Here is a 22,718-nt window from a genome sequence, read left to right on the forward strand (position 1 = left end):
CATTCCACTCCGAATTGTTACAGGGCAGGGATCAATGCTCCCTTCTGTGTTTATGTAATATTTTGCACACTTTGGGTACTGCCAAAACCAAACAATACATATTAATGCAGATACATGGTCAACCAAGGAGATCTGCTTAAAAGCTATTACTGCACCGTACTCTTGTTAATGTTCAACTGCCAGTAAACAGGATTCTTGGCAAATGTTTACGCTATGAACTCTGGTCATGTGCTGCTGAATTATTCACTGGATGTACATCAGTGCACATTTACAACCTGAGAGGTGAAATAGTTTTTTTACCTGTAAATCTCAGGTTTATGGCTACTCACTCTCTTCATCCAGGCAGCCTTTTGGTTCCAACAGGACTAATGGAATTGAACCAACACGAGGGGCTTCCTACTACCTGAATTACATAGCTGTGTGCGCAAGTGATGGATCTAACAAAAGTCTTCAGAAAGGGAGGTTCTGTTTACTGTCTAATATATTTCTGGTTAAGAAGCTATCAATCTAGTGAGTACTGTGCTATTACCAATAGAACAAGAAACTGTAACTGAAATAGCCTCTTACTACTGACAGCTCAAGCTGTCAGGTTGTGTCACTCTGCTGCTAACCTGAAAAAAAATCACAAGTCTTCCATCTGTTTCTTTGTTCTTCTTTGTTCAGTTAGGTACAACACGGCAACTTGCATTACACTTGTTATAATGTGGAAGACTCAGGAGTCAGTAAACAATGCTGAGCTGAAGCCATCCATAGTCTAAGTCTTTTTGCAGCAAAATGAAAACTAACCTCAACTGCTGGGTGCCATCATTTGAAAAGGCAGCGAACAAATCACTGACTCTGTACTTCATGTGTTCTGACTGAAACAGAGGAACCTGCAGGCAGAATCTCAACCTTCAGCACTATCTTATTTTGAAATAGGGGCAAATCATAAGGAAAAGTCTAGTGCTTGGTATAATTCTGCTAATGTACTAAATGAAACCCAAAATTAAGGGAATGGATCAGTGCTTCCTCATTTCTCCATCTACTGTAAAAACACAATCATTCACTGACTTCACTGGAAGTAAGATCTGTTCCTTTTACATCTTGCTCCAGCTTTAAGATGAGTTACTGTGTAAACTCCTGATTTCAATCTGAGTAGTAGCCATACTGTTCTTAAATGCACATCGAATTTTATCAGCATGGCTTCAATAATTTGGCACTACTCCTGCAAATACTGGGAGGCTGAGCTTATCTGAGGGTCCACCTTCATGCGTGCAGAACTGCAGGCCTGTGACCTGCAGGTGTAAACTATAATATGTCAAATGTTTGCTAGTATTCTGTAGCTTAAGGCCCACCTAAGCAGGAAGAAAAACAGTAATCAGGACTGAATTTTGGCTTGGACTGTCTTCACAGGTTCTCCTGGGAGTGGAGTACAGGATTTGTGATATCAAATCTAGAGTTTGGACAATTCTCATTTTCAGTTTTTAACTACTGCTGAGCACTTACTGCCTGTAATCTTTGGATGCAGGAGAGCTGGGAATGTCCTGAAAAACTATCCAAAAATACTACTGAATACTGCAGCTTAACCTGCCCTTCCACATAAAATGTTAGAATTATTAAAAGCTAATTGAAAAATGTAAAGCCCTTTCACTCTTACAACTATAAAACTTGAAAACTATTCCCTTAGATTAGGAGCAAACAGGCCACAAAACATATGCAACTCTTCAATAATCTACTTCATAGTTAAAAACAAAACAAACAAAAAACACAAACAGAAAGTCCAAAGAATGATTTAATATTTTCTGTATGAAAATGAATAGTATTGAAATTAGGATCCATTAGCCCTTTCTTAAATCTTCCAGATTTTCATGACACTGGATATGTTGAATGGCTAAAAACAGGTGTAGCCCTAGCAGCAAACCAATCCACCTGGTCCTTTTTGATCAAGATTTTCAAAAGGGACAAGTGACTTCAGTTGAAGTGAGTGCTTTCTGTAAATGAGCTCCTTCAAAGAATGAGGATTGCAGAAATCACTTGCACCTCTGAACACCTTTGCTTTAACAGAAGAATTAAAAATAAACCTGCTTCTGCTCCCTTTGCAAATCCAAGTTTGTAAGGTGCTTGAGAGTGTAAATCCAGGAAGGGCTGCTGCCACCAGTACTTGGACTGTATCTACAACATGCAGTACAGAGCTGAATCTGAAAGGCAACTGTATGTAGTTGGATTATGAGATCTATTTTACTTAACAATGTAGACTTCTGATCAACAGTTAAAGAAAATCCCTGCTGAGTTTTCAAGAAATAAAAAGCAATTAGTAACTTGTGACAGGGAGAGATGCAGATGAGTACAAAGGTGGGAGGTAATCACTCCAGATGCTAGACTCTTACAACCAAGAAGTTGCAGGGTGTGCAGTTTTCTGCTATTCTGAAGTCTTCTTTCCAAATACACACCCATGTTGCATTTAAAAAGACGGTTAAAATCCAACCAACCAACCAAATCCTACTTATGCCGCTTAAGCAGTGAACACTTGGGTAACATAATACCAAATGTACGACCAGAATTAACCCTGTATACGGCCATTAGGCACATGGCAAGACATCACAGCCACCAGACAGTTCAAGGTTTCTTCAGTTGCTGTTTCCAGTGGCACAGGTCTGTAATTTCAGATGAAACTGATAGACTTGAGGGCAAAAAAATCAATGATACCCACTTAGAAAAGGGAGCTATCCCTGTGCAAACAGTAACAAATGCAATACACCTACCCTCTCCTCAAGACTGTATTTAAAATAACTAAACTGGTCCAACCCTGCTTGACAGCAAGTGGTGATACCGCTCAGGGTGATTTTGCTATCTATTAAAATGATAACTTAAGAAAATGAAAACAAAACCTGAGAGAAGGCTGTCCCACCTGGGCCTGTTCCAGTACTAGCTAGCAATCCATATGCCCTTGGACAGGTGACTATTTGGTCCTGTAATCAAAATGCTGGGTATTTTGACAATAGAAATACCTTGATCAGACACTCCCTGTCGCTTCTAGGCCTTCTGGTCATTGGTGGAGTGCTGAGCATTTAAAGAGACGCTGTCAAGCGTGCCTATTCGTCTTTGCCAACAATCCCATGACAATTGCTTCAGAATTTGGGTATGTGGCAGTCTCTTTTCCAGCCATCTGTTTCCCTACCCCACATCTCTGGTTCAAAGTTTTTTCCTCCACTTTTGTAACTGGCATGAAGGTCACAGAAAAGAAAATGGTAGGGACAAATGTCGAGTAAGTTTTTCAGAGGGCTTGACTTTTAGGACTACCTCTCAAAAGTCCCCTTTTAAAAAAAGACACCAAAGCAAACAGGATTGTGTCTAACTAACTTCTACAAAATTGCTGGTTTCACAGAAGGAGGAAAATATGGCTACTGTGCTACTCAGCATTAGGGTGAAGCACCATCTAAATTCCAGTACAGTTAGGGATTTCACCTAGCTCATATCAGCAAGCACACCCCCATCCTTCTACAACGTCCTTGCTGTCAAGCTTGATGCTATCAGTATTCTTCTCACTGAACATAGGGCCTCCATGCCTCATCATGAGCTCTGTGGCCATCTTCACAAAAGCCTCCTCCACGTTGCTGGAGTCTTTTGCAGAGGTCTCTATGGCACAGATGATATTATCGTAGCGTTCAGCCAGATTCTGAGCTTCTTCCAGCTGAACCTCTCGAAGGTCACTTAGGTCAGACTTATTTCCTGGAAGAAAAATAAAAACAAACAGAGAAATTTATAACGACTATTTGTTCCAGGGCACGAGGTTCTCAGATTTTCCAGAAACTTCCATTCTTGGAGATTCTCAAAATCCAACTGAAAAGGCCCTGACCAACCTGACGTCAGCCTTGCCTTGAGTAGGAGGTTGGACTAGGTCATGTATTTCGGTGTGATTCATACGGAGAACAGAAGAAGTCAGAGAGCAACTGGAGAGCAACAGCTGTAGACTGTAAAGGAGGAAATATCAATGCTAAAACCATTCTGTGAGGAAAGACAAGGAAGACAATGTGAAAACAACAGCAGTCTTCTGGCTCCCAGGGAAGTCTAGAACACTGAAGGTGCACTAGCAGGTCTGCGAGCCCTGAGAACGGCGTCCCACTCAGAAACACTGGGGCTGGGAGGCAGAATTTCCAAGAGAACTGATGAATTCTGGCTGCCCTGAAGTCCTTCCAAAATCCCCAGTCCATGAAGTCTGTGGGTGTCCCAGTCCCCTAAAACAGGTCTGCTCGATACCATGGAGCTTCCTGCCCCTAAAACCGTACGATTCTGATCACCAGAACAGCTCCATAGCAGCTCTGCCTCAAAACCTGGAAATCCTGGGTACCCAGTCCTCCACTAAGTGAGCGCAAAGCATGGCTTCCAAGCTGGCTTCTGACACAAAGCTGCCTCATCCTTAACAGAACTTCATTCAGGCAGATAGGCATCTTAAAAACATTTGTCTCATGCATCAGCATTTCCTGATTGAAAAATAAAACACTTGGAAAATTTTCAATCAGCTCTATTACATACATCTTAACTGCAAACAAAGCCAAAACTTTTAACCACCTGAATGAGTACTGCAACTACGCACACCACACAGTGCCCTGTAGTGCTGCTAGTCATATTTTCATTCCGAGACTTGAACTTACCAATCAGTAACTGTACTATGTTGGAGCCAGCATACTTTCTCACATCCTCGATCCAGCGAGGAATGGACAAGAAAGAGCCTCTCTTGCTGATATCATAGGCTAGGATTGCTCCGTTGGCGCTGCGGTAGTAACTCTGCGTGATAGTGCGGAACCTCTCCTGGCCAGCTGTGTCCCAGATCTGCAACTAAATAAAACAAAGCATGCAATGAGATACTGGCAGTAAAGGTTCAGTATATATTATGTTTTCTTGAATCAAAAGCTAGGACTTGATTTAATAACCTTGTTAGAATAACCTTATCCCCCTTATAGGTAATACATTGTGGCATTACGTTTTTCTAGTCCTTTGATCATGATTTAAGGACAGAAAGGTACACTGGAGAACTCTTTTTTTGCTTTTGGCTGCTTAAATTTCTATTTGCATTGAGATGTTTTGGCGAGCTGGAGACAAGCTCTGATGCATCCTTCTGTGGCAGATTATGAAGTTAGCACTTTGCTGTGCCCAGCCCTACCCCTGTCACTTTCTCTAGCAGAGTTATGAAAACAAGACCAGAGCCAAAACACTCCAGTTCATCTTCTGGTGTGTTACTGAAACTACAGGTGGCCTTTCACTGGCATGCTGGCTGAGGTACTGAGGGAGTCTTGCCAGGTCTGCTACAGAGGCAGTAACAACTGAAGTAGGCGGCGGTTGTATCACGTGAGAGCACCAAGGTTGTTCGATAAGGAAATGAGAGACAAATAAAACTGTATATATAGAATACATAAAATCTGTAAAAGAAGGCATAAAAGAATGTATAAAAGAAATGCCAACATCTCTAGGTTCCAACAGTCAGTCAAACATTTAGACTCTTAAGTCTCCTGAGAGCTTTTAGGTGCAAGAACAGGCTGCACCTGGGAAGGAAGAAGAAATGCCCAGCTCATGTACTTCTGCCTGAATCTAGGCGCGTAACAGCTCTGAGTTTAGTATCAGGTTTTGAGTTCCCAGGACCAGATGTTCCAGAGGAAGAAGCCAAATAACTGAGAGTGGACAAACACAATATCCTGTTAGTAGGGAAAATTTCTTTTCAAATCCTGTTGTTTTGCAGGTTGTCTGATGTCCTGGAACACGATGGTTTCTGTCGCAGGAGCTTCTAATCTAAAGTACCTGCAGATGTTCTCATTCTCCATACAAATCACTAATCCGTTCTGAATCCTTCACAGCTCTTGGCTTCAATATATAGTAATAATGAAGCCAAAGACTTTTATTTATAATTTTACATTTTCTGTCCTTCTATTTCACTTTGCTTTTTTTCCCTTCTTTTCCCAAATGATAAATGAGAGACCATTTGTGTGTACAATTCAGTATATTCTGCATCTCCTCTTAAATGAGATAGGACATAAGCACACATTCTTTGGTGTTTTAATCTTTCCATATTGTGGATGTGCTACTTATTTGTTTCCCTCTCTCTGAATCTCTTCCCTATAAAGATCTGACTACAACCTAACTTCAGTGATGTTTTATACCAAATAATACAGAACCATTTCCATTTATTTCTTCTGCACATTAGTATTTTGTTTCCATGATCTGACTCTGCTGCATGTTTGAGCAGAAACTTTCACTTTGAAAAAGGCTGTAGAGATCAGATTGCTTTCCTGTGCTAACTAGCATTTAGATCCCAAATAATGTATGTACAGCTTAAAACAAATCAGTCCAATGAAAAAAGTACTTCTTAACAGTTTTCTCAGCAAAGGAGAAGGGACTGTAATGGACTCAGAAAACGGGAAACAACAAAACAGTGCTTATTAATGGAACAGTTAATTATCTAGAACAGACAACAATTACTGAGACCAGGAAGTTAATAGCAGGCTTTTGATGCTCTCTGCACTCAAGCCTCCCACTAGACCTTCGTGTCCTTTATGCAGTTTTAAATCTCAGCATTTGGTTAGGTCAAGTGCAAAATAAAGCTAATGGTGATTACTCAACTCCTGAGACAGGTCTGAGTTACTGTGCATATAGATTTATATAATTTTTAAATTTAAAAAATATTTTAGCTTACACTTTTCTCATGGAATAATAAAAAAAAAAAAAAGTGTTTTACCTGTAGAGTGGCTGAGCAAGCTAGTCTTGGGCCTTATGCTTTACTCTGGATTTTGAAAATCTGTATGAATGTACTTTCCATAAAATCACAGAATCACTGAAGTTGGGACAGATTTTGGTAGGTGACAAAGCCAACTGCCTGCTCAAAGTGAGATAAAATCTTAATTTTTCCAGGAGGACTTGCTCCATCATTTTCCCAGAGACCAAAATGAATCTGACCAGCTTGTAGTTCCTAGCATTTCTCGCTCTTTCTGAAGATAAGTATAGTATCTGTATTTCTCTGGTCCTCCCAAATCTCCACAGGCTGTCAGCAGTGATAGAGCAACCTCGCAGTGACACCAGGAAGTTCTTACAGCACTCCCAGACATTTTTTACTCAAGTTTTTATGTCTGTGCGTTCACAGGACTCAAAGTACAAAGTTGCTGAAGCCCTGAGCATCCTGCTGGGAACAGCACAGACCACAGACAGGCTTCACCTTCTGAGGAGCACAGGCAGCAGGTCTTCCTTCCAGGCAACATCCTCCAGGTCGGCTCTTTCCCTTGGTAGTTTAAAGTTCATGCTCCCTAATTGTCCCTTCTCTTTAAATGTACGGACTCAGAATCATTTAGCTTTTTACAAGATCTTCAGTTTGTTGTGGTTTTGCTTTCAATGCTGAGACAACAGCATGTGTTAGACGTTGTTGTGTGACATAACCCACAAGCAGATACTTTGCAAACATAGATACCAAATGACACACCTGTTTGCCACTGCGCCCATCACTTCTGCTGGCAGGAGCCAGGTGAGTGATCACTTTTTCAGGCAAAGTCAGTCAAATAAGAACATGGTTTAATGACTTGCTTAAGCAAAACTAAGGCCACACTGTCATCAGAAACTTGCCATCCCAGCTGCATGTCCTTGTCCTCTCTCTGCACGGAAACTAGGAACTGTTAATTTGATTCACTGTACACCTTCATTCACAGATTTAACTGACAAATACGGATTTTTCTTTTGTTTGAAGAGTTAGCACTAATTACACAGCCATTCGGTACTGACAGCATGCAGGTTGCACCTTCCTGGGGCAAATACCCTTTACAGCAATGGCAAAACCATCTTGGACCAATCCCAAATACACCTGTTCAGTTTGACTTGTTGCTGCTGGGTGTGAACCAATCCAATAACCTTCTCTCTCCACTAAACTATTTACAAGCATGTAACTCTTGACAAGATACAGCAATTGCAAATTCTTTGAAAAAAATATAGGCTCGGTATTTCTCATTTAAAAGTTCCTTAGTAAAGTTAGATGTAAATACCAAAACAATGCCAAATAAACTGTACTAGCCACAGGTTGCAAAAATAGATATAAATGTGTCATATACTGCATATGTGATATGAGGTTCTTAAGTATTTATCTCTGCAATTAAGTGCTTGAGCTTTGTAAATAATGTGATGAAACGCCACATGTCACTTAGCAACTTTAACTGTTTTTAAGCAATTCCCGGTTTTGTAATCACCTTGGCAGCAGCTCTGGTGTAAGAAAGACAACAAGAAGTTGGATTGCTGGAGAATTGTGTTAAATTCAACTGAGGACCCTGAGAGAACATACCTATGAAATGAGAGAGTGGTAGGAGGCTTTTAGGGAGACCATCTCCAGTAACCAACAAAGACAGGACAGAGGACAGATAAGCACCCGTTGTTCAGAAGGCCAGCACAGAATACCCTGAGTGAACTAAGACAAGAAGCTACCTTTCTTGTGCTAGTTGTTTCACTACTGAATGCCCACTTTACTACAGAAGCTGGTTATTTTGGTCTGCTTTTAGCTTTGAAATTTTTGGACACCAGAGCTCTTAGCACTGGCTGGTACTGAATAGCAAAGTGCTAAACCTGCTATTAACTCCTGTACGATTTTTCAGGATCGTACAATCACTGTGGAATCAAAGCTTTCCGTAAGTACATTAGACAAAGTCTTGAACGTTTTTTGTACTTGTTTTTTCTTCTTTTCTTGTTGGAAAGGAGCTTGCACAGAATATATGTCATTCATTCCTTGCAGTGATGTGAGCTGGGGACTGACTGTCTGGGGAGCAGCTGTGCTGAAAAGGCCCTGGGGGTCTTTGCAGACAGCAAGCTGAGCTGGCGCCAGCAGCGTGCCCAGGCAGCAAAGGAGGCTGGCAGCATCCTGAGCTGTATGGACAGCAGCAAAGCCAGTAGATCAAGAAAGGTGATTATTCCCCTTTACTCAGCACATCTCAACTAAAATATGGTGTCCAGTTTTGGGTCCCCAGCACAGGAAACACATAAAGAACTAGAGCAAGTTGAGTGGAAGGCTGTCAAGATAGATAACAGGACTACATACTCTGTGAGAAGAGGTTGAGGGAACCAGGCTTATTTGGCATGCGAATGGGACTGAGATCACCTATTAGCTGCTGCCCAGTACCGATGGGGAGGCCATCAAGAAGCCTGAGCAAGGCTCTTCACAGTGGCACATGGTGGGAGGATGAGACACAGCAGACAAAAATTGAACCAGGAAATATTTCAACTTGATGTGAGGAACAGATTTTTCACCACGAGGACCGTGGAGCACGTTGTCCAGAGGTTTTGCAGTCTCCATCCCTGGAGGTTTTCAAGGCCAGACTGGATAACGCCCTAAGCAACCTGGTCTGTTCTCCCAGCTGACTGGTTCAAGTAGGAGGTTGGATGGAGACCTGAAGTCCTTTCAACCTGAAATACTCTGTGATTCTATGACTTTATATTTAAAAATATGTATATATCTGCATGAAAGTAAGTAATTGCAGGCTATCATGTTTGAGAAAGCAAGTTTAAAGAGGCGTGCTTCAAAGAGGCACTGTCAGCTCTCATGATCTGAGAGCACATGCATAGGATCCCTGTACAGCTGCTAAGAAAACGCTAGGCAAAAAATATATGTAAGCATTCCATATATTTGTATGTGTCCATGCTTGTTGGATGGCCATGAATGGTAAAAGAAGCCAAATATTTTGTAGGCACTTTGGATTTTGTGTGCATACACCAATAGTTTTCAGATTTTACAGTATCTGAACTGTTTATTTCATCCATCAGTGTGCACAGGTCTCATAAATCTGAACCAAGTCTGCATGGTGCTGTGGAACTGAACATAGACAGCCATTTATGAGATCTGTGCAATTACTTCACCAACCTGGTTGTCTGATGACTCTTCACAAGTGTGTTGCCTTAACTAACAAGCACACACATTCACAGTATGTGAGGAGGGAGGACAGGGAAGCCACATGTAGCTACAAACTCCAGCAAATCATACATGCCCTTAAACCAGAAGGTGGTGAGATGTAAGATGGTTCTCTGGCAGGTCAGTCTTGGTTGTCTGATCAGGCTCAAAGAAAGAGTTTCAACCACAGAAATTGACAGTGTTGAAAATGGTGAGTGACAAACTGACCAAAGAGCATGGAAAATGAGTATTATCAAATGTTTTCATGCAGACTCACTCATCTTGCATTGATAAACATAGCTTATCGAAGGTTAATGCTTAACAAGTGGCCTCGAGCTACTTGAAATAATTTCTCCCCCTCCCTCACTTCCTACATAATTTATTAAGTATTTTCCTGATTCTTCTAGAGAAGCACGGAAGTTCAGGTCTACCTTTGTTGGTGAAGCAGTATTAATAATCACTAAGTATATTCTGTAGCTGATCACTTCCATTATAAAGATAAAAATGTCACTCTTGTACTATGGATTCTTCAAACTAGAGCAGCTTTGATAGAACTCCCCTGAATTGAAATGGTGGACGCAAAGACTCTGCTAAGTAATTCCAAACCAACTGACCATCCTGCCATCTCAAACGGCAAACAATAATATACATTTCGGCACACTGGCAAACCACAACACTCACTCCTAAAAAGCCTTACTGAAAAGATCTTACAACTTAATCTATACAACCTTTGCCAAAAGCAATAAAGCCAAGCTCTGGAAAGCAGTGTAAGTAACGTTCATAGACAGAACAGTTCAGATAAACTGATCCGTTTGATTGTTTCCTCTACAAAATTCTCTGAGAATAAGGAATCCCTGTTTGCTGAGAATTCAGCATTCTTGTTTGCTCTCTTGTTCTGAGCGTCAAAGTAGTTGACAAGAGAGCTACACTTTCCTCTAGATATCAAAGATCACTGCTTCCATGTAATAACCAATTGCATTATTTGTGTTTGCTTAGCAATGTTGATAAACATAACTTTGTTTTCTTTTTCTTCCTTTTGTTTTCCTTTTATTCCTGTCTTTTTTTTTTTTGGTCTTTTCCCCCAAATACATGTATTTTTCATTTTTCTCCCTTTTACCTTATCTGATATGATTCATGATAAATTTGGGGTTTGTTTGGAGTTGACCTTCCAATCAGTCCAGAATCATGACAGCTACCAAATCATAATTTTATATTACTTGCGATTTGGCCAGGTAATGAAAGACACATTACATTCTGAAAATAATATATTTACAGCCATGAAGCCTGAATAAAAGCCCAGAACCTTAATATTATACGGGCTCAGAAAGCTTGTAAATTAAGAAGTGCAGTGGTACGAAAAGAAATAATTGTTATAAAAGGAATGTGTTTGTTTTCAAAGGTTCTCCCCTGCCACTTTCTTAAAGATATGGTAAGAGAAAGAAAAACAGTAACATAAACAAAAAGTCACTGTGTGTAAAACAATACAAAATAGCATCATAAAGTAGACATTAGAGATACCCTATAAATTTATCAGTTCACAAGGATGCTCATGAAAAGAAAAGGAATTTTGTTATTATTACTTGCTACAAGTCACAGACTTGGACTCAGGAATGTCCTTGCTTTTAATTATGTAAAATCTTAGTTACATGGTTTTATAAATATCTTTTCCTACAGTGAGAGAACAGTTAGGAAACTGTTTTGTTCTGTTTGCCAGATTCTTTCTATTGCTCAAAGAACATGGAATTATTTTATCAATAGGACTTTACTCGCTATGCATTAAGTCAACAACCACGACTTTTGGGAACTGCAGTCTCTGTCCTGTAGGACTAAGTCTGCTACACAGGAGATAAGAGTGTAACACCACAACTGCAACCTGATAAACAGCATATACGAGAGCATTTCTTGTTAATGATGAAAAACTGCAGATATTTCATAGAGCTGAAGGGGAACAATTCTGGATACGTGCTGGTCAGAATCTGCCTTTGTGACAAAATCAAGGTGGTCATCACCAGTAGCTATGAGATTCAAGTTCCATTAAAACCCAGCCTGCCAGATCTGCCACATCCCTGCGTGGCTCCCTCTTAGCCCCATTGCCTCCAAGAGCCCATGGCTCAGAGAAGCCTGTCCCTGACCAGTGGCTTGTGCAATCCTACCGGTCAGAATCTCAAATTGCAGTTGGAAATCTGAAAGAAAGAACAAGAAGAGAAACAGATTGGATGGCACAGAGTTTACTTGTTCTTCCCCTCTGTTAGTGGTAAATCTCTGCAAATCTGCGTTAGCACATATTGGGCATGCTTGCACTGCCAGTGCTTTATGTTTTATTACTCTAGAGAAAGCTTCTGTTATGAGGACTGTCCATGAATAGCTCCTTTCTCCAGCAGTAACCTCCCTTTGCGTATGACGCTTAGTCAGCTTTCAGTAGCTGCTGCAGCAGTTGTGTATGAGATGTCATTTGAGACATGTGGAAGACTACAGCTTTAAGATGCAAGGAAAGATTTACTTGAGTTAAAAATAAAAACAGAAAACCACAAGTTATTTGCAGAATCTTCACCTTTACTCCCCCAAGATGCTTCTTTTCCCCTCTCCAACAAAAATGCATCAAAATTAAGTGAGACTTAAAATCCTTGTGCTCCAAATGTTGCAGAAACATATAACTGTAATGAAAACATTGACAGTTTTACATAGAGACAGTAACACAATTAACTTTAAAAAGTTTGTATGAATCTCAAAATAAGCATCTGATTCATACTTACTCAGTTATGTTGTAATGCTATCCTTACCCTGTCTAAAAATGAAGCGTAGGCCACTGGGGATGTGGAGCAAGTAGTGTTCAAATGCTCCTTGGGACTTTTTTGTACACTCTGTTGGTCTGAAAGAACTTTTAAAGATGATCCAGTTACAAAAACTGGATTTTTCTCATTCTTGCACCATTTGCTAAGCACAAAACAAGCTTTCTCATTCCTTATGAAGAATCTTGTCTTGACTAGCATAAATCCATAGTGAATCTGGAGCAGTGCTGGGAAATTGCCTGGCATGTGTTTGTAAGGATCTTGACGGTAAAACAAACTTTATTTGAGACACATCCTGAATGCATCATGATTTGAGGAAGCCCAGTTAACAATTCATCTGAAACACTTCTAAGCAAGTATGCCTCACGTGACTGACACAGCGAGAAACAGCGCTTCCAGAGCACATGTACAGGCTTGTTTACTAACTGGTTAGGGTATGATCTGTTCAGATAGCTGCAGTGCTTTTCCTAGAATCAGTATAAGCTACACCAAAATCAAACCTGGACAATGTGTCAGCTATACACACCTGATCGTACAGATCTGCCTACTTTGTGAGGGAGCCCACAAAAGTGTAATAAAATGCCTCCTGATTTTCTATTCCCTATAACGTGCTGAACAAACCTGCTGAGATTAATGCACTGCCCAAAATCTCAGTCCAAATGGAAAAGCCTGACTGGAATATAAGCTTCACACACAATGCACACCTTAAGAGACCAAACAAACAAAAAAACACCCTCCAAGCGAATGTTTTTATATTCTAGCTGTGGTCCTGACTCAGCAGCTAACGAAAATAACTACAAGGTATATCAGCAGCAGCAGTATTAGATTAACTTGTTTCAACTAATGTTTAAAGCACTCTTCAATCTGGGCATCCCTCATTTTTTACATGGAAGTACAGGATAATCTAAAACAAAAGGAAGGCTCACGAGGCTTGCATCTTCTTGTTTGCCATTTGTAAAATACTGGGAAATAATCCACAGGTTTCATTACACTCAAGCCTCAGTATTGAGGATATGAGAAAGCACACCTGGGAGATTCTGCCCTGGGCTAGTCCTGCCCTCGTCCTGAGGCGCCTAGCTGAGCCCCCTGGCAGCAGGATCAGACACATTTGTCACTTTGTGTGTGCCTGGCATTTAAATTGCGCCAGGTTTCAATCTTAAAGGAGAAAGCCCACCTCTAACTGCTCTCTTGCTGGAGAGCACAGAAGAGAAAGTAATAGCACAAGCTGAGATTCCTTTCCAACGGCTAACCTCAGCTAACCCCGTACACAAAAGGAAAAGGTAAGATACTACAAAGAAAGCAAACACCTTTCTAGGTGTGGAACTTGTAATCCTCTTCCTCTCCTGAGAGGTGAGCCTTTATTTCTTCCATTTTCTGCAACTTTCTCTGCTTAATATTCTGCTCACCTAAGTTAATTTATAAGGAAAAGACAACAGAGGACTTCGGCCCCTACTTTGATAAATGCAGTCCAAAATTTAGCTGCAATTATCGTGTTTTGTTATCACCTTTCCTCCAAAAGCGTTTCAGTTTTATGATCTTTCCTGGGCAGGGACTGAATTGAATTATTTTTAGTCCCAGTGGGAGTAAGTAAAGATAGCTGCACGGCTTCACCGTGGAGGGGCCTGGCGAAGGGCTCTCTGCCAGCAGCCCCCTACAAGCTGCCGGCTGCTCCAGCCTTGCCTTCACACTGCCCGATGGTGCCTCTGTGCTCAGAGGCCATGCCCACTGCATGGAATTTGTGCCACTGAGCCTGGGGATAAAAATCACTGTATGTACATCCATATGTATCCAGATATATGAAATCCTTTTTCTAACCCTAACAATTTCCTCCAGCCTGAGAAAAGCAGAAGCCAGATTTGGGGTCGATTTGCTCAGCTCTGAGAGCCGCAGAAGCTGCACTTTGTAAGACCCCCCGCAAACAGCTCCTTAAGGCGAGCTGTCGGGGTGGCTCCGCTGCCAAGCGCTCCCCGGCCCCTCCGAGCCGCCGGGCACACGGCCGGGCTCCGGCCCCGCACCGAGCCCCGGCAGCAGCGGCTCCGTGCCGGGACCCGGCGGGCCGGGAGGAGCCTCAGGGCTCTGCCCCTGCCGGGAAACAGCCGGGGAGGAGCGGGGCCGGGCCGGGCCGTGCTGGGCTGCGCCGGGCCCGGCTGCTCGCCGGCCCCCGGGGGCTGCGCGGCCGGGGGGAGCCGTGGGGGGCGCCGGGGCCGCCGCTCACCTTCACCCGCTTGCCCTGGATCTCCAGGCTCTTCATGGTGAAGTCCACGCCGATGGTGCTGCCCTGGCGCTCGGCGAAGGCCCCGGTTTTGAAGCGCTGCACCAGGCAGGTCTTGCCCACGCTGGCGTCCCCGATCAGCACCAGCTTGAAGAGGAAGTCGTAGCCCTCCTCCGGGTCGGCCCCGCCGCCGCCGCCGCCACCGGGCCCCGCGGGCGCCGCCGGCCCGGGCATGGCGCCGCCGCCCCCGGCCCTGCCGCCCGCCGCCCGCCCCGCCGCGCTCTGCGCCGCCGCCCCCCGCCGCGCCGAGCCGGGACCCGGGCCCGGGGCCCGCCTCCCGCCCGCCTCCGCCCGCCCCCCGCGGGCCCTCCCCCGGCAGCCCCGCGGGCCGGGCCTCGCTGGTGGCGGCACAATGCCCGCGGGGCGTTCCCCCGCCGCCACGCCGCAATGAGCAGGTGCAGGGGCACGGTGCGGCCACCCAGGAGGTGCAGCTCGCTCTTGTCGCTGGGCTGCTCATTTTTAGGTCTGAGGCAGGGTGTGGTTTGTTTCCAGAGTCGCAGCCCAAGGCTCAGGGCTATGTTTTTTCAGCCTGGCGAGGTGCTGTGCGGCGTTGCCGGCATGGTGCTACGTGTCCTGCATCTGGCAGCGTGCGTGTGCTAACACATTGCACCGCAGCATGGGGTGTGTGCTGGCAGAAATGCATCAGCTGCCCGGGATTGTGCTTTAACCTCTGCCTACGTAATCTGCAGAACGAGCTGCCCTTTAATAGATACTCTTGCAGATTACGTGCTGAGTCAAGATGCTAATAAAAATCGGCTTTACTAATAAATACTTTGACACAGCACGTCTTGCCAGTGTGCTCTTTGTAAAAGTGATTTGCTAATTTCCATCCTCAGTATGAAACAACAAAACTGTGAAATGGAACAATTGAATAATAGCATTTCTGGGAGCGAGAGTTATATTTTCCCATAGGTAGCTGTGCAGGAGGAGGACTGGCTTTGTGACTGAGCCAGCACAGGCCAACCAGGCCAGCTTGTTTTTGAATTATGATGAATCAGTGGATTTTGGGGTGGGTTTGTTATGTTTCCTATTCATGTCTCTCTCTATATTTTTGGTGATCCATGGTAACCTTCCAGCAAGAGCAGACTCATGAGTACTTGGGCTGGGAAAATGGCTTTCTGGTAGTCTGAAACTGTGAATTATGCCGGCTGCTGAATTCTAGAAGGAATGATGAACCAGGACAGAAAGTGTTAAAGAGGAAACAAGATCGCTGAGCATATGCTGTCATGCTAATAAGCACTTTCAAAGTTTTCAGTTTCTGAGCCAAGCACATCAGAGAACTTAGATTATTTAGGAGAAAACAGTTCTAGAGATGTTAGTCCTAATACTTAGAATTAACTGCATGATCTCATTTTAGTGGAAAGATAAAGGTACTACTTCCATGAAGATAGTTACACAACCAGGTATTCTGCTATCCTTGCTGTAAATCATTACATCTTCTTTGCATTAATGGTCATTGTTGCTTCGTATCTTCATTAGCTTTTAAAGCAATTAAAACAAGGAATTCCCCAAATGTAATGTGCTGACTTGTGTTTTCTGTTGCTACACGTGTGAGGGATCTTTCATTCCTTCAAGTTGTGAAAACTGCATGGGATGGTTTGAATGTTGAAATGCTGGTCTTTGGCTAGTTCCCAGACTCCGCTGGGGATCAACACCTGTTTCATGGAAAGCTAAGGAAAACCAACATGGGTGTGAGTCCATTTCTCTTTATCTGCCTGTACTTGAGTCATCCATCAGACAAGAGCAATGACAGAAAACAGCATCAGAACATGGCAAAAGGACCCCTGTACTGATCACAGCTAATCCCTCAGCTAATTCAGTTCAACAAGAAGTTTGATTTTTCAGGTCTAATAAAGAAGTTGGTCTGCAAAACCTTTGCTGTAGGTGTAAGCTTGCTTGCAATTTCCACTTCTGATAGTGGAATTCGGTTGGTGAGACTGTATAATATTTCAAAGCAGCTGCTTGAGATCTGAAGGTACAAAACAAACTATTTTCTGACCTTCTAAATGAATCTGTATGGTGACCTTATATCAAACAGTGTGTAGGGGTAGAGGGAACAGGGATGAGTCCTAAAATCTGACCCAGTCTTCTGCAGCGCAGTTTGAAGGAGCAGCAGGGAAGGGTTCAAGGAGCATTGTGTAACTATGCAATGACTTACTGAGTTTACAGACTCCTGTAATTCTAGAAAGTAGCAAGCATTCATTCTTAATACCTTCCAGTAGGGATATATAACAATTGCCAAAATCGTTCATGAAAACCAAGATAACTAGAATTATAGCTTTGGTTGGTATGTTGTTTATACTTTGTTCCAAGATAAACTTTTCAATGGAGTTCAACCTTTCCTTCTTGCATTTATAATGTCAGGACATTGCTTATGTGTTAACACTCCTTAGGAGGTACCAACTTTGGTTGGTCAGGCTTTGGTTAAAAGAATGTTTGAACATCTCTCTTTCTTGGCAGCTTTATAGCCTGCCAATTGTATAGCTGAGTCAGCACGGATGGATTGGTTTCTTGAAGACATGAGAAGCAATGAAATATTGTACTTTCTGGTATAAGCACTATCTGCTAAATAGTGACATATTTAATTTTATAATAATAGACATAATAAATATAGGTTATGAAATAAAAACTACTTGTTGCTTTTTTAAAGCCAAAAACTCCTGTTCCCATACTCACCATTGCCTGACATGGCCCCATACTTTTGATTTATACATTTTTATTGTTCATATTAAATCATACATATTTTGTTACTCTTGAGTATGTTTTGTTTATGAGGCCAAACTTCCTCTTCCTGTCCTGTGATAATTTTGTTACTGATATTACTTGAGATGAAACTTTATTCTTTCAAACTTTATTGGTGTTTATAATCACGTGGGCTCTGGCTATGCACTTCTAGACAGTGTCTCAGGTTATCTTGGAGGTGTCTCAGATTTTGATTTACAGGTAGGGTTTTCTGAGTCTTCTGAGCAATGGAACCTTCAGTATTATGGGCTGTGTTCTTATACAAAAATGGATTGTTCTGAATCTTAGCCAGAAGAATTTTGTGATAATATACTGTTTAGTAATTTAGTAATTCAGTCTAAAATGAAGGAGATGCTAAATTAAACATATTTGTAACCAGAACTACTACTTCTTTTTTTTTCTTTAATTTTTAATTTTTTATTTTTTCTTAAGTTTAGCAGTTTCTGGTGTTTGCCAGTTAAAATGTCAGTAGATTTACTTTCATTTAGTTTATTTTGTTAATGTTCTAAAGCCTTTCCCCCCCCCAAAAAAAATAAAAAATATAGGAATGTTTTTAGACTGTTTAATGTTAGCAAGAGAGACAAAATTTTGTTCTCTCTGTAATAGGATGGAAACCTTTTGATTTATTTGCAGAGGGACAAGACAAATGGTTATCTCGAGGACCATCACTAGTCAGATATTCCTGCTGTATGTGACAACCTCTGATTTTCCAAATCTGTGCCTGTATTGTAGGAGAAATAATTAGGGAACAGAATAGAGATAGACGTCTCTTATGATTAATTGGGAAGCCCCACAGCTGAAGAATGTATTTCTCCTGGAGAGTCCTTTTGCCACACTACCATTTGTCCCCCAAAACTGCAGTGGCTCCAGCAGCAGGAAGACTCCTGGAGTCTTGAAAAATGATGCCTCATAGGCCTCATATCGGTAGTGGCCTATTCTAGAAGAAATTTTGCTTCTGCCTGGTGTTCTCTTACTGTAGTGGCAGCGAAACTGCCAAGTTGTAAGGAAGTTGCTAACCAACAAACAGGAAAGAATTTGAGGTCTGAAACTCCTCCAGCCAAGGCTTTTTGATGTTCTCCTTGCAAGCCTGCAGAGCCTAACCTTGCTCTGAGAACAGGCTCCGTGTCTCCATGCGTGATTCCTAGAGATGAAGTAACTTCTGTTATGCAGCTGCTAGGCAGAGCGTACAACTTTGTCATATGTGATGCGCTTGGCACCCAAAGCGAGCGTTGAATTTGCAATCAACCAAGCTTCAGAACAAGCTAGTGATAACAACATTTGATTGCCTTCACATGGTTTTTGAATTTACTTGTTATGAGTATTAGAAGCCATAAGCTATTTCCAGTTCCTTTTGGGTGACTCAGTTGTAGAGAGGGGATTCATTGTCATTTGAAATACTGTATTCATGTACATAGCTTCATCGTCTGTACGAATGCAATGCAAATTCTCCTCCTCTTTCTTTCTAAAGGCTTTTATCAATCTTAGTCACCCATCCGTTTCCTTGTCTGTATTCAGAGTGTAAAAGAAGACTTGACACTTCAGAAACCACGCCAATTAATAGAAGAGATTTCTTAAAACACAGCTGTTAATCACAGTTTCAACCACCAAAGAGTTGCTGATGAAACTGAAAACTTTGGTTCCTCTCAGTCAGGTCCATTTGGCAAATCATCACAGAGCAGTCCCCCAACTGCTGCTATCTCTGGGTGGTTCCTTGAGTCATTCGTTTACCTGTAGCATCTTGCCATTGTAGACTGGAGATGTATATTGAGGAATGTAGGGTAAGGGGAATAGGTGAAATCCCTTTGAACAGCGTGTGCTCTAACTAGTATTCCTCTTTTGTGTTCTGACCACAGCCAGAATCCTATAGAGCAGCAGTGTGCACATGTGCGTGGCTTTACCAGTTGGCCTGTGGCTGCACACTCACAAAATGTTGCTTGAAGTGCTGAAGACTCAGTTAAGAACCACCTGGAAATCTGCACAGTTTGCTGACTTTTATTCTTTTAAGCGAGATTAATATAGTACCTGTAAGCATCATAAAAGCAGTTTACTTGCAGTATCTGTACATCTGTCTGAGATTTATCACAAGAGCTGGATTTCTTGGTAGTGGGTAGCTTTTCCTTTCCCTGGTACACATTGCTGAGTGAGGTGGGGTGATTCTGCCATACATCCCTTAGGTAAAGATCTTCACAGTTCCTGAGTTGTCTTTCCAGAACTGATGCATTCAGTTTAGAAACCAGTTTTATGAAAACTGCCCTCCTTGTACTTATTTTGTGTATTTGTTAACTGAATGTCATTGCTCCCCTTCTACTTAGCGATCTCTAATCAATTACCTTCTGAATTGTGTAAAGAGTGGCTGTGATGCTTTCTCTCTTCTTCAACATATTTTCTGCCTGTATTTATGCTACATTTGGTACCCCTCCTATTTGAAATCTGAAATGTCCTCATGTTAATGTCATTTCCAAGTTAAATCTTGATATATCATAGCTTATTTCCTGAGAACTGATGCTTTGGGCTTTACCCTTGAGAAGATCTAGAATATATTCTATTATCAATTTTTGCTCTCTCTGAAACGCAGTCATCAAAGCCTCAGTTCAAGTGAGCTTGCCTGTTTTCCCAAATGTAGATGAGAGTTTTAATATAAAATGTTGGAAAATACAAATAAAATTGTCTTTCTGTTAATTCTAGTACCTTCTCATTTAATTCATCAATATCATATATCATATAACAGTAAAAAAAAGCAAATTATTAAAAATACTGTATGTGATTCAACTGTGATTGTGTGCATGTGGTTTAACTTTTGCACGTTCTATTACACCTTTGTTAAAAAGTGGACTGAAGGATACAGCTTTTCAGTTTTTAGAATGTGCTAATTGACCAATTAGTGGCTAGTGAAATTCTGCCTTAACAGGAATACTTAGAATGTCCTTCACAATTCCAAACATGTGTTTTTAAGATTACAGGAAGTAGATCCTTTTTGACATAATTATTGCATTATACTGGGGGAAATAATGAGCCTGGCAGTTCTCACGATGTCATGATTCTGTCAGTACTCCCCAAACAATCTCGTAGTTTATTGCCTTGTGAATTTTCAGTTTATTACCTTGTAAATTCATTTGAATTTCCCTGGAACTTTTATCCTCCTCAAGTGAAAGGGTGATATTTCTATGGCAGAGAAATTCAATTGCTGGATTAATAATTTAATTGCTGATTCTAACTATAGATTGTAAAAATGGTGTTAGGAAAATAGGGCATTACTGTTTTTTTTTCAGCCTAAATTAAATATATGTATATACTTTACCTCTCCTGAGTAGTAGCCTCATCAATTTTTTTTTTTTTTTGGTCTGAGAGCAAGCTGGATTCATGATGACTTTAGCCCCGTCGCACAATGGTGCTGTGGCTAAATTCAAACTGCGGTTATGTTTGTGCCAACTGCTATCCTTGCAGATACAATGGGGATTAGAACATGCAAAGTAACTTTGCATTGCAGTCCAGAATATATTCAAGATCTGTTGTCTTAGTTATGCTGCCTCTAGAGGATTTAGACAAATATGGAGCAAGCAGATCTTGCATACGTAAAAGGAGAAAATCTGGTAATCATTGCCCCCCCCCCCCCCAAGTGCAGAATGCTGATTTTGTTTTGATTTCTTAGACTGCAAATTGAGCATCATTTTGAATCACTAAACTGTAAGTATGAGAATGAAGAGCAATCCCGTGTTACCACTTGTTGATAGCTGTGCGACCCCACTGGTGGTCATTGACGCACCACTGATGTGTATAAATACTTTGAAATAGAGGTGCAAAAGCAGTTCATGTCCACACATGACTGGTATAAAAACATTTCTAGTTTTGGAATATATGATGAATCTGCTGAGCATTTGGCAATTCTGCTACATTATTCAAAGAAGTCTAACTTCAGGTGGTAATACTAGATGGGATTCATCTCTGGAGTGAAACTGATTTCCCACTCAGATCAGTGAGCCTTTCCATTATATTTTTTATCAGACCAAGAATGGGAAAGATCAAAATGGTCACTTTGCTTGGAGTGTATTATACAAGGCTCTGCACTTCATATTCACTTAATCATTTGGAAATTCTTACCAAAATTAACCATTTTTTCAATATCTTATTAAAATTTATCATCATCAGCAGACTGGCACAATTTAATCTCCCTTAAATGAGTGCAAGGCTTCTTGGTTGTTTTGTGTATATGCTATAAGGGTTTGGAAATGATCGTATGTACTCTGCATACCATTGGAAGGAGGATTCATTTCATACCTGAATGTACTTGGAAAAGGGCACAACACAAGGCCAGCTGTGTGTATCAAAAGAAGTATGCACTTTGTGGTAACGCAGGCCGGAGACCTGGCCTCAGAACTCCAGTAGTTTATCTTCTCACTCCGTAATGAGAACTCAGCACCGGAGCACGCCTGCCCTTCCAGCTGTAATGGTGATGTGGTGTCCTGCTGATTTAGACAGCATGCTCGTCTTGTTCATCTCAGTCTCTGTATTATTTGATAACTGTTTCTACTCTTCTCAAAAGTTTTGATCTGGGAAAAGTCAATGGAATTAATTTCAATGTTTGAAGCTAAGATTTAGTCATATATATGGTTTAGTTGAGCTCCAGAACCTAGTGACTCTTCTTGTGTGTTTCCATGGGATACGCTATTAAACCTGAAGTTGACCAGTGTCGTTACCTTGCTATTACACGTCAGAGTTATCTAAGGACAGCCTTACAGGTTTTGCTGAATTCTGCATGCAAAGTTTGGGCAAACCAAACTCCTAATTTGTATTGGATGGCCTGTGATGCAGGGAGATGCAACACTTCCTACAACTGTTTACATGATGTAACTTTGTGTTGAAAAATAGAAATTTTAGTACTTTATTTGCCAAACTTAGTCCGTGTTGTAAATAAATCCTCACTAAAATTAAGAGGACACAAAAACGTATATTAGTTAAGGTTAATAAGTGTCTTCCTCAATTGCATTAATTTGCGTGATAGGTACAGCTAATTTGGAAGCTTGGTTCCTCTATCAGC

The 22,718-nt window shown here is 41.6% G+C and overlaps 1 protein-coding gene across 1 annotated transcript; it reads right to left on the reverse strand.

The window, feature by feature from the left end:
• Positions 1–1,753: 1,753 nt before the first annotated feature.
• On the reverse strand, positions 1,754–15,159 carry RAB43 (RAB43, member RAS oncogene family). Its single transcript, XM_082768088.1, has 3 exons — positions 14,885–15,159; positions 4,632–4,815; positions 1,754–3,708 (listed from the first exon to the last, which is right to left on the reverse strand). Exons 1-3 carry the CDS (start codon positions 15,113–15,115, stop codon positions 3,455–3,457), a joined length of 669 nt encoding a protein of 222 aa, XP_082624214.1. The 5' UTR covers positions 15,116–15,159; the 3' UTR covers positions 1,754–3,454.
• Positions 15,160–22,718: the final 7,559 nt, after the last annotated feature.

Source organism: Aythya marila (assembly GCF_965140915.1).
Source record: "Aythya marila genome assembly, chromosome: 10".
In the NCBI taxonomy this organism is placed as follows: Eukaryota; Metazoa; Chordata; class Aves; order Anseriformes; family Anatidae; genus Aythya; species Aythya marila.

Bases quoted from the DNA above. Each gene is read 5' to 3' on its own strand.
- RAB43 (XM_082768088.1), bottom strand. From the start codon at position 15,115: ATGCCCGGGCCGGCGGCGCCCGCGGGGCCCGGTGGCGGCGGCGGCGGC. The intron at 4,816-14,884 runs GTGAGCGGCGGC...TGTTTTATTTAG, and splicing joins TCCAGGGCAAGCGGGTGAAG to TTGCAGATCTGGGACACAGC. The intron at 3,709-4,631 runs GTAAGTTCAAGT...TTTTTCTTCCAG, and splicing joins CATAGTACAGTTACTGATTG to GAAATAAGTCTGACCTAAGT.